Below are 17957 nucleotides of genomic sequence, written 5' to 3' on the forward strand. Positions count from 1 at the left end.
AGGGTGGAATCCAAATGCCTGAGCCAGCAGCTTTCCTGCCTTGAAACTCCTTCTGGATACCCACATCAAACGTTTAACTGCTCCTTAATAACTCATTTATTAGCAAGTGACTGCTACATTTTATTAATCAATCTTAAAATGTATCACATAAAACATCAACCAGCTTAGATGGTATTTTTACTCATCATTAAGATTTTGCAGGGTCCTAATATTCTGTGTGAATTCCCTATATGGAATAAGCTGTGGTTTTAGTTGTGTTTTCTCCATAAAATCTCAGTTGTTTTATATTTCACTGCAAATTTTCAGCCTGGGATAGTGGAAGGTGTCCCTGCCCATGGCAGGGGGGGGAATGGGATGAGCTTTAAGGTCCCTCCCGACCCAAAACATTCCAGGATTCTGTGATAATTAATTGTGATGGGCTGGTGCAACATGCCAATTTAGGAAGGAAGCAAATTCAGGTTTTCAGAGGATCCAAGAAGCCATGCAGGCGCCCCAAAAATATGGAACACATTGAACAACCTTTAAAAGATGTAATAAAATAGAGACTGTGAAAACCTCTCTTTTAAGATAAGAAAAGGCAATTGTAGATGGAGTTAAAGGGGGCAAAGCTGAAACTGGAAGTGTTTGTTTCCCATGCTCATGAACAAACCCTGAACCCATTGTTTGCAGCAACCTCTGGAGTAAACAGAGGGGAAAGGGAACCTCAGCTAAGGGCAGTTTTCCCATCACATAAACACAGCAATACAAGTGTTTGATGTTATGATGTATTTCAGAGTGTGAGAGACCATCTGGTGAGATTTATGTGCACTGCTCCTTATAATTTCTACAAAGACAGAAGGTGTCGTTGCTGGAGCTTTTTAGCAGTATTGTTATAAAAATAAATAATTCAATAGTAAGATATTATTCTGTTATTACAATCTAATAATGAGTGACATGTCCATGCTAAGGGATGGTGACTCAGGGATGGGATCTCACACCTGCTGTCTCCACAGGTGCTGCAGGAGCAGTGAAGTGACCATCTCTGTGAAGTGACCATCACTGGGAAGTGACCATCACTGTGAGCTGCTGCTTTCAGGGTGTCCCCAGGCTGAGCACAGGGCAGCTGGGCACTGCTGTGCCTGCCTGGGCACTGCAAACCCTGCCTGGAGCAGCACAACCTCACTTGTGTTCCCAAGATCCCAATACCTCTGAGCCAGAGCTGTGAATGCAAGAGAGAAGAGATCCAAGAGGCACCCACATACATAATCCTTCTGCAGTGAGTTTTTGTCTGCACACAGCTCCCAGGGTGTCACTCTAAGTGCTGTCACTGCTCTCATCCTTCCCAAGAGCATTTTCTGCTTCCTGGGACACAATTAAGGGCAGATCATTGGAGTCTGCTGTTAATGACTCAGAGGAAAGGGCCTGGCCTGACCTGTGCTGCTTTTCAGTCCTGCTCTGAGAGCCAGAAGTCCTTGCTGGTCCTGCACTCAAAATGAGACCAATTCTCTGAATTTTACCCTCAGAGCCTGATGTTCTGTTAACAGCAGGATTGTATTCCACCACCTTCACTGTTTCCCTCTTTTTCTTGCCTTGCCCTCCCAGCCAGCTGCCTGGTGCTCCCAGCAGGGTCCAGATTCCTTGGAATGACATTCCCTCCTTCTCACTGCAGACACCCACCTTTTATTCAGGCCTGTTGAGTCTTTTCACAGTAACAACCACAACAACTCTGGTGCTTTTAAAAACACTTTTTCCCCCCCTGGGATTTTTGCTAGAAAAGATAAGAACTTCTCTTACCCAGAGTTTCCTTCTGCAGCTCCCGGCACCGACTCTGGAGCTCGTTGCCCTGCTGAAGGGAAGTTTGGAGCTGCTGAGTTTTCAGCTCAACTGTGTCAGCCACCTCAGTGAGGTGCTTGACCTTCTCCTGCAGGCACTCGTTCTCCCGCTGGGATTTTGCCAATCTTTGGTTCAATTTGGGTATTTCTGAGGAGGCAAAACAAACCCATGCAGACTGCTGCTATTTTATGTTAGTCATGAACAAGAACATCAAAGCTTTTAAAATGGCATTCACAGGCCAGCAAAAATAAGTAGGGCTAAACAGTTTTGATGGGGAAAGCTGGATTTGAGGATGGGTGTGATATTCCTGGTGTGGCACTAGTCTGAAGGGGAAATGTTGGATGAGGGATACAGAGCCTGTGTAAGAAAGGCTCCACTCCAGCTCTCCTGGCCCTTGTGGGAGCAGGAAGGGGCCAAGGGAATTCTGGCCAGCCCAGAGGCTGCTCTGTGCCCCTTGCAGGCCCCAGGACCCCTCAGATAAGGGGGGCTGCACTTGGCAGAGCTCGTTCTCACCCAGGAATGGAGCAGGGAGAGCTGCTGCTCTTGGGTGTGGGTTTGCTCCAGAGGTCCTTGCTGGTCCTGCACTCAAAATGAGACCAATTCTTTGAATTTTACCCTCAGAGCCTGATGTTCTACTTAAGATGGGCGATTAACAGCAGGACTGCATTCTCCACCTTCATTATTTTCCCCTTTTTCTTCACTTGCCCTCCCAGCCAGCTGGAAGGGAAGGGGGGCAGCCTGTCCAGCTTGGGGGGCAGCACTGCAGGACACTCCAGCAGCTCCCACAGGGGTGCTGGACCAGCACCCTGGAGGATCCTTTTTTCTCTTGCCCAAAATGGTTGCAGGATGCTTTACCTGTCAGAGCTTCTTTGCTCATGGCTTTTATTTGCCGGAAAATTTCCTCCTTCATGGCAGCAAAGTTCTCCATGTTGCTGGAGATGACCTCTTTAATACTGTCTAATTCACTTCTAATGAAAGGGAACAGTGAGACAGCCTTGCTCAGGGTGGAGCAATGGTGTTCCAAGGTAGTTCTGCAAGAAAGAAAAGATACCAGATGTATATTTATAAATTATTCTGGAAATAAAACTTGGGAATTGGACTAAGCTGGACAACTACACTGCCATAATCTGGTAATTTATACTGCATTGGGTTACAATAATTCAGTGTATGAAGTGTGCTGTGTGTTGAATATATGTATTATAAGTTTCTCCATCTAAATGTTTAGAGCTTTTATACATACATGAAGAAAACTGGGTTTGTTTCATCATTTCAAAATCTGGTACAGGAAACCGTACAATCATTTTTAATTGAGAAATCAGAGTAATCATGTTTAAATGCCTGTATGCCCAGGTTTATGGTGAGTCTTTATAAATAATATATATGTAAGAAACAGAGCACTTCCAACATCAGCATTTCTTTTTGGGTTCTCACCTGAGCACCTGTGACTGCTTGTAGGCAGCTTCCTTCTCCTCTTGGAAATACTGCAAATCAGCTTTCACAGTTTTCATCTCCTCCTGCTTGGTTTTCAGTTCCACCGTCAGGGTTTTTATCCTAGAGACATAAAGACAATAATCAGAATTGTTTGCAGCAATAATCAACCCCCAACTTTGGTTTCAGCTTTCTCAGGGCAGGAGGCAGCTCTGTGCTGGCCTCAGGCACAGCAAACACCTCCAGACCCATCCCCTCGAGGTGTTCCTCACCTCTAACATTTACCTTGGGAACCTTCTTTGCAGCACCAGTTTGTTTTTCAGGCACAGCTATCCCAGTGTAAATAAACACAGTTCAAACATTGCTCTTTCAACAATTCAGCACTTGCTCCCATAATTGTCAGGAAATGAATGGAACTGCACAGGAATAAAAGAGCTGAATCCAGTTCCCTTCCTGTGGTACATGTGAGGAACAATCCCACACAGCACATCAGCCCCAGCTGTTTTCTGGAGATAACCATCCTAAAGCAGCCTTCCAGCCCCAAAAATACCACTCCAGTGACAAGCATCTGTTAAAAACCAGCCCCTGTTTAAGCTTTCAACACCTACTGCTCACACAGAGAAAATGATCTATTTGTCTCCTGGTGACTCATTGCCACAAGTAAATAAGTAATGTTTGAATAGACAAGAATTTTACAAAACCAAAGGCTGGCAGAAGCACTACATCAGCCTTGGCTTCAATTTGAAACAGCAGAAGAGAACGAGGATGATTTATGCTGAAAATATATAAAAATTAAACCGAACTATGACAGTGCATTAGTTACTGTTATCACACAGATCAGCACCAAAATGCACCTTTAAAACAATATCAGTTCTGGTTAAGAAACCTGGATCTGCAGAGCTCTGACAAAATCTGAACTGAACATCTGGGGGTTAGAAAGCAAGTTTTTGGGGCTCAGTTGTGAACCCTGGAACAAAAAAAAACTCCAAAAAAACTGAAGACCTTCCTGGCATTACCTTTTTAGGAAATTTTACCCATTGCTACCTGCAAATTTCCAGGAGGTGGAGAGAAAATCTGTTGGATTGTGACTGGCAGCAGAACTGTTGTCACTTACAAGAAAATGTCCATCCCCTAAACAGCTACAGGAATTCAAATCAGTTTGCAGCTGAGGAAAAAATCGGGGATTTATCAGTGACCAATAACAAATCCAAACTCTGGGAGCCAGGGAGAGCCAGATGCTCATTTTCCATTCTCATTCTGGAATGGGGAGCATTTGAAGATCTTTTGGATTAAAAAGAAACTGGAAAATAAGGAGAGACACATTTTCTTCCTCTTTCCATTCCAGAGCTGACATGAAAGGGATGCTTCCTGCTCAGTCACACACTAAAGAACCCGTGGAAAAGGCAAGACCATTATAAACCCGTTATTTTGGGGGATTTTAGCACAAAGGGCGAGTGCAGTGGACGGTCAGAAGCTGGCATTTGGAGAATGCTAGGCACAGGCTGATCTCAGAGAGCATTCCCAGCCTGTGCTGGCATCCCCCGGTGCTGCTCTGGGGCACAGGGAGGTGTCAGGACACGCTGCAAACACCCTGAGGGTGCCAGAGCAGGAGGAGCAGCTCCCCTGGCCCGGTGGGACGGGGCAGCGCTGGCACTGCCAGCCAGGACAGAGGCACTCGGCAGCCTGGAACACCCTGTCCAGAAAAGGCCCCACCCCAGCATTTTCACTGCCATGAAACTGGGGGAGCTGCCCAGAGCCAGGAGCTGCTCACTTTCATTTCACAGCCAGGAGCTGCTCGTTTTCAGTTCAGAAAGTGGTGAAGTCACCACCCCTGGAATGTGGATGTGGCACTTGAGGACATCTTTAGCATTTACATCTATTTTACATTTCCTGCACTGGATGAGGCTGAATGTCGCTAATTAAATTAATAATAATCGAATTAATTACCAAGACTGAGGTGATTCTAACACAGAATAAGGTTGAGCAGTAGGATCAGTGCAGTTTGTTCCCCTCATCCTGCCAGGATCCCAAAGGAAAGGTAACTAAGGACAGGCAAACTCCCAGGTGGCTTTCAAGGTTAACCACAGGTACCAACAGGGATAGCTGAACCTAGAGGGAACAGAAACCTGAAACAGCCTGCAACTGATAAGAGATTCAATCCCTTGGTCTAGCAGAGATAAAAGTAAGAAAAAGGCATGTTTGGCTTCTGGGAGCAGTGATTTGTCAGCCTGGCCAGACCCAGGATGTTGAATAGTTTATACCACAGCACAAGGTAGTCAGAGAGGCCCAGGACAGCAAGGAGAAGATAAGGAATATTCAGCCAAGTTTCTTAACAAGGCACCATGGTTGATTTATGGCTGGAATGGAAACCTACTGCAAGTATCCCACTTGATTTCAGCAGCTTTTAAATCAAGCGGAGCCTTAGGGGAGAAAAGTGCAGAGATAAAAATTTTATTAACTGTTCCAGCTTTACTACAGAAAGTCAGCTCAATGAAAATTTAAAGTTTAGCTCTGGCAAATGAGCCTCAACAAGAAGAATGTGCTGTCAGTGCATTTGCTCACACACTGCCACCAGAGCTGCCACCCAGGGTCGTTAAAGGGACAAGGAGCAAACAAGCTTTAAAAATAGATTTTAAACCACAGAAAATATTAAATATCGGGAAGGAGGGGTGGAAGATGTTAAATTTAAATTTAAAAGATATTGCAAGAAACATCATGAGTAACTTACAAGATAAATGCATTTTGTTCACTTTCGTGGGAACTTGTGCTCTAAAATGAATCTTTTATTACTAATATTAGCAAGCAAAAGCCTAACTAAATCCATTAATTAATTTTTTAACAGTATTTGAGTGATTCTCCCCAAAAAAGCAAGTTTCCAAAGCATTTCAGTCCAATCTCAAGAGCACCTTCAGCTCTACATCCCTTGGTGTGAGGCAGTCACACAAGGAACACCCCTCCTAGGGATCCCAAAAATCAAACTGAGCTGATAATTAAAATAAGAACCTCATCCTTACAAAAAAAACTTCTGTCTGTTTCAGTCAGATGAGCCAAAAATTACCCAGGAGTTTCTGGTAGCTTCAATCCATCAGCAGCAAACTTGAGCAAACTGCATTTTTACAAAATACCTTTTATTAATTGACTATAAACGTCAATTCTTTATAGTCCTACTGTAATTGATTAATGGAATATAACAATAGATTCCAAAATGTGTGCATGGCAAAGGATACAGACCCTGTAAGTATGAGCTGAAAGAACACACTTGAAGGTCCTAATTGTGCCCTGAAAATCCAAACGTGGCTCTGAGATCCATCATTAATTACTGGAGTTTCATGGTACAAAACTCCCCCTTTAACTGGGGCCTTCCCATATCTGTAAGGATTTGAAACCCCCTGTTTGTGAAGCAAAATGCCCCTGGCATTTGCCAGACTGTTCCTCACTGCTTTAGGATTCTGTACCAGCCCTGCAGAGAGGGAATCCTGAGATTGCCAGGGAAAAGCACTGGGAATTCTTTACTGTGAGACAGCCAGCCCAAATCTCAGACCTGTGGCACTCCCAGTCCTGTGGAATTTCATTTGGAATATTAGAGATTTATTATAAGATGATAAGATGAGATATTCATCTTTTCCCTTTGGGAGTGTGTGCAGGGGAAATCCCTCTGAGTGCTTCTGGCCTTTCCTTCACCTTCCACATATTGACTGCTCCTAAACTGCTCAGGAATTCTGAACCTGCTTCCCCAGGACGCTGTGAAAGATGATTTAAATCAAGTATTACAGTGTACATGGGCCATCTGAGAACAGAAATACAACTGTTATTTGTATCTGAAGCTGCTTTGTGCTGCAATTCCCTGCCACACACAGGAGAGGATTCCAGAGGAGATGATGTGCTCTGACCTTTCCGTCTTGGATTCGCTCTCAGCCCGGCAGCGCTCAAGGTCGTGGTGGAGGGCCTGCAACTCTGCCTGAAGCCTCTGCTCCCGTTCCAGGCTTCCCTTATAAACTTTAATCTCCTTCTCCATTGCCTTCACTTTGTCTTCCATCACCTTGAACTCGTGGAGTGTCAGGTAGCTGACTCCGCAGTATTTGCACACTGTCTGGTCCCGGGGCATCTACAGAGAGAGGAAATGCTTCAGAGTGTCTCAGAGAAACAGGCTCAGCTAAAAAAACCCTCAGTCATGCTAAGAAATAATCTAATGCTAAGATCAGATGAAGTTATTGCTTTAGCAAATAAAGACAAAGATTTTCATTAACAAAATGAACCCCAGCTAGAGCAGCACTTTTCCTTCCTGGCAACTTCCCAAGATACATCAATTTGATATGTGGGAACTCCCACTGAAATGCTGAAGTGCTTCTGAGTTAGGTTGGAGGTATTAATGGAAAATGAAATGCTGTGTTTTATAAAGCTATTTCATTAATGAATCTGGGATTACCAGATAAATGTTATTTCTCTGGGTTTCCGACAATTCAAATCCAAGTGAAGGAGGCAAGAGGAGGGAGAGTGAATAAAGTGAGGTAGTCCACAATCTTCACAAAAATAATCGATGAGTGATGCTGATGTGGTGTCCATGGCACTGGGGTGCTGTGGATTCTGCACCCCCTTTGCCAGGAATGAAGGACTCAGGACTGGTTACAAAACACAGAGGAAAGGCCATGCATTAAACTGGGAAACAGACTTTTCCAACTGAGCTGGTTATTAACCTTGAAGCAGGGAACATGCAAGCACCTGTTCAAACAGTTTAAATCCAATTAAGAAACTTTGCTTTACAGAAGAAAAAAATGATGTTTTGAGACATTGGGATAAACAGAAAGAAACCCTACCGAGAGGAAAGAAAAGAACTTTCAAAAATCTTAAATTGAAGACTAATACAACAACCTTTAGGAGTTTAAATACAGTTTGATATAAACAGCGTTTTAGGGTGCCCTAGACAGGCTTTATTTCCCCATTTCTTAGTGTTGCTCCAGTTTAAACCCCCCCTGGTTGCAGCTGCTCTGGAGGAGCCGAAAATGCAAGTTTATTTTTCCTGGCAGCTGCAGCCTGTGCTTGGAAACCTGAAACTGTTCTTCAGGATAAGTACCCCGAAGTTCCAAAGCACTGGAATGAGTGGAAAAGGACAAAACGAGCTGTGCAGGGAGCGCAGGAGGAGGGGGTTTATCAGGGAGGACACGGTGCTCTGTGCAGCACGGCCACTGCTGCTGCTCACACAAACAGCTGAGAACTTTCACTGCTGCTCCCATCAAAAACAAGATAGAATCACCAGGGGGCTGAACTGGAAAGGGCTTGTGCATGTACCAAAACTTCTTAGTTTACAGTTTTGTTACTGAATGTCAAAATAAATGAAGTCATAGAACAACAAATACTCCCTGTCTGGGCTCAGCTGGAAGTGCTCTCCTTCCCATCCATTCCTCAGGTGAAATGAAAATCTGGGAGGATTCCTGATCAGGTTGGATTTTTACAGTATTTGCTACAGAGTCAAAAAGTCACAGAATAGGAAATGCTGTGTAAGTCAGGACCTTGCTCTGCACATTAATAATTACCCTGCAAGCACTGCAGTAAGTGTACAGATTGAACAGCTTCCAAATATCCACCTTAATACATGGAACAGCTCCCTGGCACCAGGAATGGATTTGGCACACGCTGAGTGATGCCAGCCACAGTTAATTTAAACCCTGCACATCTGTCCAGTGTACCTGGAAAATTACCAGGACCCAGATGAACGTGAATAGAGCAAGGAAGGCACTGACCTGATCTCCCATCCTAAATCCAAGGTTCCTCTCTCATGGAATCACAGAAGGGTTTGGGTTAAGAGGGACCTGAAATCCCCCCCAGTGCCACCCCTGCCATGGCAGGGACACCTTCCCCTGTCCCAGGTGCTCCAGCCCCAGTGTCCAGCCTGGCCTTGGGCACTGCCAGGGATCCAGGGGCAGCCCCAGCTGTGCCAGGGCCTGCCCACCCTGCCAGGGAACAATTCCTAATTCCAAATATCCCATCTGACCCAAGAATTCCAATATCCCATCTATCCCTGCCCCCTGGCAGCCTTGTAAATAAATGGTCTTTCCAGGAGAAAAGCTCCACCAGGCCTTGTCTCTTGGGCACCAAAGTTGACCAACCTTTAAACAAAATCTGTAGGAAACAAACTCATCAGCTCTTGTGCTTACAAATTACCTTTTCTGACCTTTTCTGGAACAGTGAAACTGCTGAGTAACCACAAAGGATGTGTATTAAACACAAAATCATGGTTTCAGATTCCATATTTCACTGTTTCCATTTGATAAAAACACTGTTGTCATCTTAACTTCAAAGCAGGAAAAAATCAGGGGAAAATCAGTTTGGAAGGAATAGAAAAGGAAACTACCAGAGCTCTGAGTAGAAAGGGGACTTACGTGTCCTGAGTGAGCACTGAGGACAAGCAGTGAACAGAAAAAATCAATTAGGAATTGAAAAACCAGTTTTGCTGAGGACAAAGGGCTTGATCTGGGAAGATATTTATCCATAAGACTTTGAGCTACAGTTGTGAGTGATGCACAGATGCTGTAAAGCATCTGGGGGAGCAGTTTCCACTCTGCAGTTGGTTTTGGAAGGAAATATTATCCCCTGGTTACAAAGATTTCTTTAGCTACCAAGGCAAGGGGAGGACTGAGCCAAGAGGGATAATCACTCAAATTACATCTGTCTGACTCAGTTTCATCTGTAGAGCATAAGCTGCAAGGAAAAAAAAAAAAGAAATTGGTGGTCTGGACCATTTTTAGCCTTTTGAACGATGAGACAGGAATTTGTACCACTTGAACTTGACCAAATAACTCCAGGGTGTGTCAGCTCGTGCACCACCACCCCTCTCCTCTGGAATTTGACATTCCACCCACAAACATCCCCGGATGGAGAGCTGGATTCCTGTTTAGAGGATGAGCTCCTCTCTCATTTGGCAGGGCTTTGGCGTTAGAGCACGCAGCACAGGAACCACTCATCACAGAACCCCCAAACTGCTCAGCCTGGCCATGGAACGCCACCATCCCACAGCACCCACACCCCCGGGTGCCACATCCACAGGGCTGAGAAACCCCTGCAGGCCTGGGCACCCCACCACAGCTGGGCCAGGCTGGGATTTCTCCCTTTCCATGGAGAAATTCCTCCCAACACCCCCCTGTGCTCCTTGGTCCACAGCCCTTGCTCCCTTGGTGGATCTGTCAGGACTGAGATTGAGTCAGCAAGGACTGGTCAAAACCAAAAAACTCCGTATTTGTCCAAATTAAACTTGTAGCTGGAAACATAAAAGTCAAGAAAAAATAAATAATCCTTATGCTGCATCTGGGTGGTCTTGAATTATTTCTGTATGTTGATTTATTCTACTTTATTACCAAATTTTACTTTCTTTTTTGTTTCACTCCTCTCCCACATTATTTTCATGTTTCTCATCCTGTCTGTCCCTGTTCTGACACACCAGTCAATCCCTACTGCACAAAAAGAAATGATGACTCAAACCACACCATTGATTTTTGAGGAAGAAAGGAGAGTCTTTTTGATGTATATACAAAATGAGGAGGTACCAGATTGAAATTTATATTTGCCTTAGTGAAAGAAATATTTTTAAAAGGTCTCAGTAGAAACTTCACTTCTTTTAAAAGAAACAAAGTGTGTTTTGAGCCAAGTTTTCAATCAGCATCTACCCCAAAGCACTACAGATGGTACTGCTGAGCCACTCTGCTCACATCATTATTTGCTCCCTGCCCATAAAAATCACAGTTGCAAAATAAAAATCCCTGTGCTCGCTTTGAACACGTGAACAGTGGAGAAACAGGCTGGGAGTAAAACCAGGAGGTTGCTTCACCCAAAACATGCCCTGGGAAAATCCCTGTGTCACTACAGGAAACAGCAGTGGGAGCTCAGGGAGCTGAACCCATTGCAGCCTGGAGGAAACAGAATAATGAACCCTAACCCTGTCACACTCACGGAGCCTGCAACAGCAGCACAGCCCAGCACCCCTTCCCTGAGCTCCCCACCTTGCCCGGGATGTGGCAGGGCACGTTCCAGCTGAGAACCCCGCCCCAGGGCTGCCGCCAAGCATCTCGTGACAAAACACAGCACACAAAGCGTGATTTAGCCCATTGTTAACCAGAGCTTTGCCCGAGTAACTTTGCAGCCGTAGGTGGGATTGTCAGGAAGCCCCTCCTGGCTGTAACTGGGAGGTGAGGAGATGCCAGTCCCTGCAGTCCCAGCAGCACGCCTGGACACTGGTGCAGAAAAGGTGGAAAACCTTGGCTGTAGTGAATACAACCCTGGTTTTGTGAGAAAACCTTGGATATAGAGAATACAACCCTGGTTTTGTGAGAAAACCTTGGAAATAGAGAATACAGCCCTGGCCTGATGAGAAAAGATTGGTTGTAGTTAATACAACCCTGGTTTTGTGAGAAAACCCTGGATATAGAGAATACAGCCCTGGTTTTGTGAGAAAACCTTGGATATAGAGAATACAACCCTGGTTTTGTGAGAAAACTTTGGATATAGAGAATACAGCCCTGGTTTTGTGAGAAAGCCTTGGATATAGAGAATATAGCCCTGGTTTTGTGAGAAAACTTTGGATATAGAGAATACAGCCCTGGTGTGATGAGAAAAGCTTGGATATAGAGAATACAGCCCTGGTTTTGTGAGAAAACCCTGGATATAGAGAATACAGCCCTGGTGTGATGAGAAAAGCTTGGCTGTAGTGCCTAGAGAGGGTAGGGAGTGTCCCTTAGGGCAGATGCTGAACCATCTGGGTACAACCCTGGCAGTGCCCAGGGGCCTGGAGCCACCTGGGGTGGTGGAAGGTGTCCCTGCCATGGCACCTGAAGGTCCCTTCCAACCCAAACCATTGCAGGATTTTCTCCCAGAGCACTCCCCAGCACTCAGAACACTCCCACAGCTGGAGCCTGACACCCCAAGAGCACAGAACATTACAAATCCCACAGCTGAGGGCTGAAAACCTCCGTGGGCACTGGAGCAGCTGGGGGACATCACCTCCAGGAGCATCCAGGGGGCCAGCAGGATGCTGAAAAGGGCTCTGCCATCCTACCATGCTTATCTAGAGGGCACAAACTGGAAATTTATCTGCTCTTAAATGCCTGTTGGTGCCACTGCAGCACGTCCCAAGCACAGAGCTGTGCTGGCCTGGTGGACGGGACAGGCCTGTGGGCTCCCAGCCACAGCTGGAACTCTGTGTTCCAGAACCTTCCACAGGAAAACCCCAGTGCTGGGTTCACAGAGAGCAGGAGGAGGGGAAGGTGCCGTGATGTGCTCACACAGAGCCCATACTGTGCCCAGGCTACAGCACATGTGGAGAGGCTCCGGGCACCCCTTGCTGCTTGTGGTGTACCCGATAGCCTGGGGACACCACAGGACGCTCTGTCCTCGTGGGGAACAGCCCCGGCCTCAGCTCCTCACTCCTGGCCTCAGACAGCTCTCAATCTCTCAGGGGATCTCGGCCCTATTAAGTTTATGATTTATGGTAACAAAGCTTTTTTTTTTTTTTTTTCTTTTTTCTTTTTTTTTTTTTCAAATAAAATATGAAATTAAATACAACTGTGTTTGCTGCTTTGAGGACTTGGGTCATTCTGTTGCTGTTCTGTTTCCTGTTTCAGGGAGATCCTCAGTGCAAAGCTGCATCTTCCCTCCTATTTCCCTCCACTCCCACAGAACTTTAATTAAAGTCCAAAGGCACAAAAAAATGATTCATCTACCACTGGCAACAAACAACTACCAAGGTGAAATATAAAAGCCTTGAGGGAAAATTAAACCAAAATAAAACATTAACCAAGCAACAAAACCAGAAGTCCCCAAAAATACACATCCATGACATTGGGTCAAGGAAACACTAACTCCCTTCTGTACTCTGCTGGGCTCTGTGACACCTCTCAGGCTGAGCTGCTTACAGAAACTCTATGTAAATACATTACAAGTAGGCATTAAAAGCCACTGATTTCCATCTTTACTAACAATTAGTTCCCAAGAAGTATGCAACTATAAATATAAAAGAATACTATAAATTTTAATAATGGACTTGTAGATGTTTTATTTACCTATTGATTTTTTTTTTAATTTAGCACCCATCTTGCAATGAATGTGAAATGCAATGTTGTGAAAGGGATGTGAGAGCAGAAGGAATGAGAGAGAGAGAAGAAAGCAGGGACATGTAGAAGTTTTCACACACTTCTCTGAGGCAAAATAGATCAGAACATAAAGAACCAAGGTCCCTTCACATCTACCATTCCCTTAAAAAATGAGAAATCTCCTTCCATGCAATGTTGTGAAAAGGGTGTGAGAGCAGGAGGAATGAGAGAGAGAAGAAAGCAGGGACACATAGAAGTTTTTACACAGTTCTCTGAGGCAAAATAGATCAGAACATGAGGAACCAAAGTCCCTTCACATCATTCCTTTAACAAAATGCTGAGAAATCTCCTTCCCTCTAGACTAAAACCTCCTTGAAAATAAAACCTTGATAAGCAGCTTGTGCAGCTCCAAGGAGAGGAAAATGAGAGCCCTTCCTGTGAGGCAGCTCCTGGGTGCCATGTGAGTGCCACAACCCAACATCCAGCATCCATCCATCCATCCATGCATCCATCCATCATCCCTCCATCCAAGCGCCTGGCCAGGGCACATCCCTCACTCTGGGCAGCACTCAGTGCCTGAGAGGCTCCATCCCTGCAGCCCCATGTGCTCCCTGGGCCTGCACAGCCACCCTGGGAGCCCGTGCTGTGCTCCATCTGGCACAGCCAGCCACAGCTGGCACAGCCAGCCACAGCTGGCAGGGAGATCCCAAAGGAGAGGCTGTAAAATCTGGGCAGCAGAGAACGGGAAGGGAAGGAGCACATGTGTGCAGAAAGGACGGCAGATACAAGGAGAGGAAATGGTGGGAATGACTTGTAGTGCATTGTAACCATGCTGAGGAGGAGATGAGCACAGCACAGGATGTGTCAAACCCCGGCACTTTCCCATCCCAAACCCCGGCCTGTCGCTGCTTGGAGCTCACACGTGGCACGAGGAGGATGGGACAGGAGCAGAACTCTGTCCATATCTGCAAATCCTGTGTCCTCTGCACCAGATCTTTTGTTAAAGGTACAAAGGGATCACCTTTGTACTCAGCACTGGTGGCACCTCCAGAGATTTGCCTCGCTACTTTGAGGGACAGGTTGAAGTGACAATGCCACTGGGAGAATTCCACATCGGCCTGGGACAGCTCCAGAGTTTCAGAGCAGCCAACCAAAGCACACCCAGAAATGTGAGGAAAAGACTCATTTGCACCTGGAAGTGAACCACCACCTCCTGTGAGCAGTTACTGTGCCTTCAGGTATTTTCCAGAATGAGCAAACCCAGTTCTGTTATCCTTTCTTAGGAGATTTTAAAGCTCTTTTTACTATTTTTGCTCTTTTCTAAATTCCCATCAGTCACGTCATTACTTTTAAAGCCTGCAGCTCAGAACTGAAACCTCAACAGCCCTGGACAGATGGACAACAAAGACCCAAGTTTCACATGTGATTCCTATTACAATTATTGAGATATTCAAACTATTAATACATTAATAGATTCTTTCTGTGTAATATCCCTTTGTTCATATTATTCTGCTTATAACCTGATTACAGCCCTCAGACTGTTAAGTTTGACAAGGGGGTTATTATGGATTTTGTATTGATGCATTGGATTAATTTTAAATGCCTTATTTTAATCCAAGATCCTGGCTCAACAGTAACCAGCAGCCACTGACACTGCTGCTGACAGAACTCATGTCCCTGCATTTCTGTGCCTGCCCTGGCTGCTGCTCCCTCCTTGTGCCAGCACACGCCAAGCACATGGAGCAGGAACTGCCTCAGGAACTGATCCCAACATAAAACAGGCCCAAGTGCCACCAAACTGCAGCTTTAAGTCATTAAAGGAAATATTAAGCAGTAACCAGCTCCAGGAGGATTCCCTCGTTCAACAGTTTGGTACAACTGTTTCTGGGAGAAGCTTACACTGATTTTTGCTCACCACTGTACCCCGTTGGGGCTAAAAAACTAACTGCTAAATTAACAAACTTAGTGGGATCCTTCCTGCCACCAAAACAGCTGCTCACGAGTCTGAAAGTGTTCCACAGCTTCTTCCCTTCTTCTTTTTTAAGGCTAAGTATTTATTTTCCCTTTCTTTATCCATCTTACCCATCCTTGATTTCTCAGAAATCATCTCAGAAATTGTCTGAACAGTTTCCAGGACTAAGCCAGGGAGAATTTCTCCAGGCTGAGTACACAAAGCTTTTAAATGACTTGTCAATTATGAGCTGCAGACCGAGGAATGAGGACAGCTGGGTGTTGTACTGCCAGAGTGAAAACTTGATAGTGTTACAAAAAGTGACTCGTGTTCCACTTGAGTGCAGCCTCCTCCTAAATTGAGCCATATAAACAGCAGCGCTGTTACACCGGCAATCATCTGTCTGGCAAACAAAGGAACACACAAAGACACGAGGGGAAAGGAAGGGGAATGTTCCGTCCCTGTGTGTGTTGATACTCCTCTGGAACATGTCATGCTCTGCAGTCCTTCCGAGCTCCCGGCAGCAAAACACGCCAGAACAGGGGAAATCTGAGACTCACCTGCAGTGACAGCCCCGGCACAGGGCGAGATGTTCCCCAAAACTCAACCTGCAGTGACAGCCCCAGCACAGGGCGAGGTGTTCCCCAAAACTCACCTGCAGTGACAGCCCCAGCACAGGGCGAGACGTTCCCCAAAACTCACCTGCAGTGACAGCCCCAGCACAGGGCGAGGTGCTCCCCAAAAATCACCTGCAGTGACAGCCCCAGCACAGGGCGAGGTGCTCCCCAAAAATCACCTGCAGTGACAGCCCCAGCACAGGGCGAGGTGCTCCCCAAAACTCACCTGCAGTGACAGCCCCGGCACAGGGCGAGGTGCTCCCCAAAACTCACCTGCAGTGACAGCCCCGGCACAGACTCAGGTGTTCCTCTGCAGGGTTCCTATAGAATTACCGTAATTACACCGCACAAAAGAGTGAGGAAACCCAACACCCAACCTAACCCAGGGCCAAAATGTGCAGACAATGCACCGGTGCTCACAGGCCTGTGCAACATCCCTGAACTGCTGCAGGAGCTCCGAGTGTCGGGGTCTGGCATTTCCACAGCTCGTACCTTGCGGATCTCCTCGGGCAGCGCGTGGACGGGGCCGCGCCGCTCCATGGCCTCCCGCGGGCTGGGCGGCGGGCTCCGGGAGCGGGGGAGGGCTCGGGGTTCCGGGAGCGGCCGGGGCTCGGGGGTCAGGGCCCGCCGGGGTCCCGGCCGGGGGGACCCGTGAGGGGCGGGGGGGGCGCGGCGGCCGCCGCCATTTTGTGGCCGCGGCGTCCGCCGTAACCGCGGCAACGGCGCGTGCGCGTCACAGGGGCTGAGGTGAGGGCGGCGAGGGGAGCGCCGCTGCAGGATCGGGGTTAAATGCGCCCCAAAACCCCCCTGACACCCCAAAGCCAGCCCTGACATGGCAAACACGGCTCCCCAGAGCCGGTCCTGGCACCCCGAAGCCGGCCCCGACATCCCGAATTGGGCCTTGACACCCCAAAGCCAAACCTTGACACCCCAAATTGTACCCTGCCACCCCGAAGCCGGCGCCAAAATCCCGAATTCGGCTTTGACACAACAAAGACAAACCTTGACACCCCAAATTCGACCCTGCCACCCCGAAGCCCCCCAATACCCCGAAGGGAAACCCTGACACCCCAGATTCGGCCCTGCCACCCCAAATTTGGCCTTGCACTCGCAAAGCCACCCCCAACGTCCCGAATTTGGACCTGGCATCCCAAACCTGTGCCTGACTCCCCAAATTCTCTACTGACACCCCAAAACCACCTCTGCCCCCCTCCGGCCTGCCCTGACAGCCCAAATTTAACTGTGACACCCCAAAGCCCCTCCTGACGCCTCAAACCTGCATCTGGCACCCCTAATTCAGCCCTACCAGCCCCAATTCGGCTGTGACACCCCAAAGCCACCCCTGACACCCCCAATTAGTCCCCGCCACCCCAAATCCGGCCCTGCCAGCCGGGTCATCTGCGTGTCACACCCGAGGCACGAGCTCAACCTCGGGATGAACCGGGAGCCGCCAGCTCCCGGTGAGACCCACTGGAGTGAACACACAGTCACGAAAATAAATAAATCAGGGAAGGATTGGCAGCGAGATTCGGCAGTTTCAGCGGGATTAATTCCACTTTCTGCCCTTCTTTCCAGCGCTGATGGGTTCCTGTTTCCTCCAAATCCCAGTCCCTGTTGGGACTTGGCTTTATCACACAGCAGGGACCATCTGCCCAAAGGAATTCCTACATCCCCAAAGCAGTTCCTACATCCCCAAAACATTCCCTGCAGCCTTATATAAAACAATAGGCCCCCAAAACCGTAATTTAGGGACACACACACAAAACTGGGGACAGGCCATGGCAAAAAAAACCAAAACCGAGGTGACCTTAATTAAATTTATGCACGACCCATCTCTGAGGTGAAGCATCAGTAAGGTTGGGAGACGTATAGGGGAGAAAAGGGGAGTTGGATTGAAGAAAGTGGTGAATTTTAGGGGACAGAAACAAAAGCTTTATTGGAAAAAAAGGAAAATTGCATCAGTAAGGGGGAAAAAAAGGAAAAATGGGTGAATAAGTGCTGTCTCAACAGAGGTATGCTAAACCGGGGGGAGACGGAGGGCAGCACAGTGCGCCCGTTCGGGCTCCCGGCGCC

At 47.1% G+C, this 17957-nt stretch overlaps 1 protein-coding gene across 1 annotated transcript in view; it reads right to left on the reverse strand.

Moving 5' to 3' along the window:
* Positions 1 to 16605, reverse strand: part of LEKR1 (leucine, glutamate and lysine rich 1) — a 34623-nt gene extending 18018 nt beyond the window's left edge. The window contains exons 1-5 of the mRNA XM_077184236.1: positions 16377 to 16605; positions 7131 to 7345; positions 3244 to 3363; positions 2668 to 2843; positions 1774 to 1959 (exon numbers count right to left, since the gene is read on the reverse strand). Coding sequence (XP_077040351.1) covers positions 1774 to 1959; positions 2668 to 2843; positions 3244 to 3363; positions 7131 to 7345; positions 16377 to 16424 — 745 coding nt within the window. The 5' untranslated portion in view covers positions 16425 to 16605. The remainder of the gene's footprint in view (positions 1 to 1773; positions 1960 to 2667; positions 2844 to 3243; positions 3364 to 7130; positions 7346 to 16376) is intronic.
* Positions 16606 to 17957: the final 1352 nt, after the last annotated feature.

Source organism: Agelaius phoeniceus, chromosome 10 (genome assembly GCF_051311805.1).
Source record: "Agelaius phoeniceus isolate bAgePho1 chromosome 10, bAgePho1.hap1, whole genome shotgun sequence".
Lineage (NCBI taxonomy): Eukaryota > Metazoa > Chordata > Aves > Passeriformes > Icteridae > Agelaius > Agelaius phoeniceus.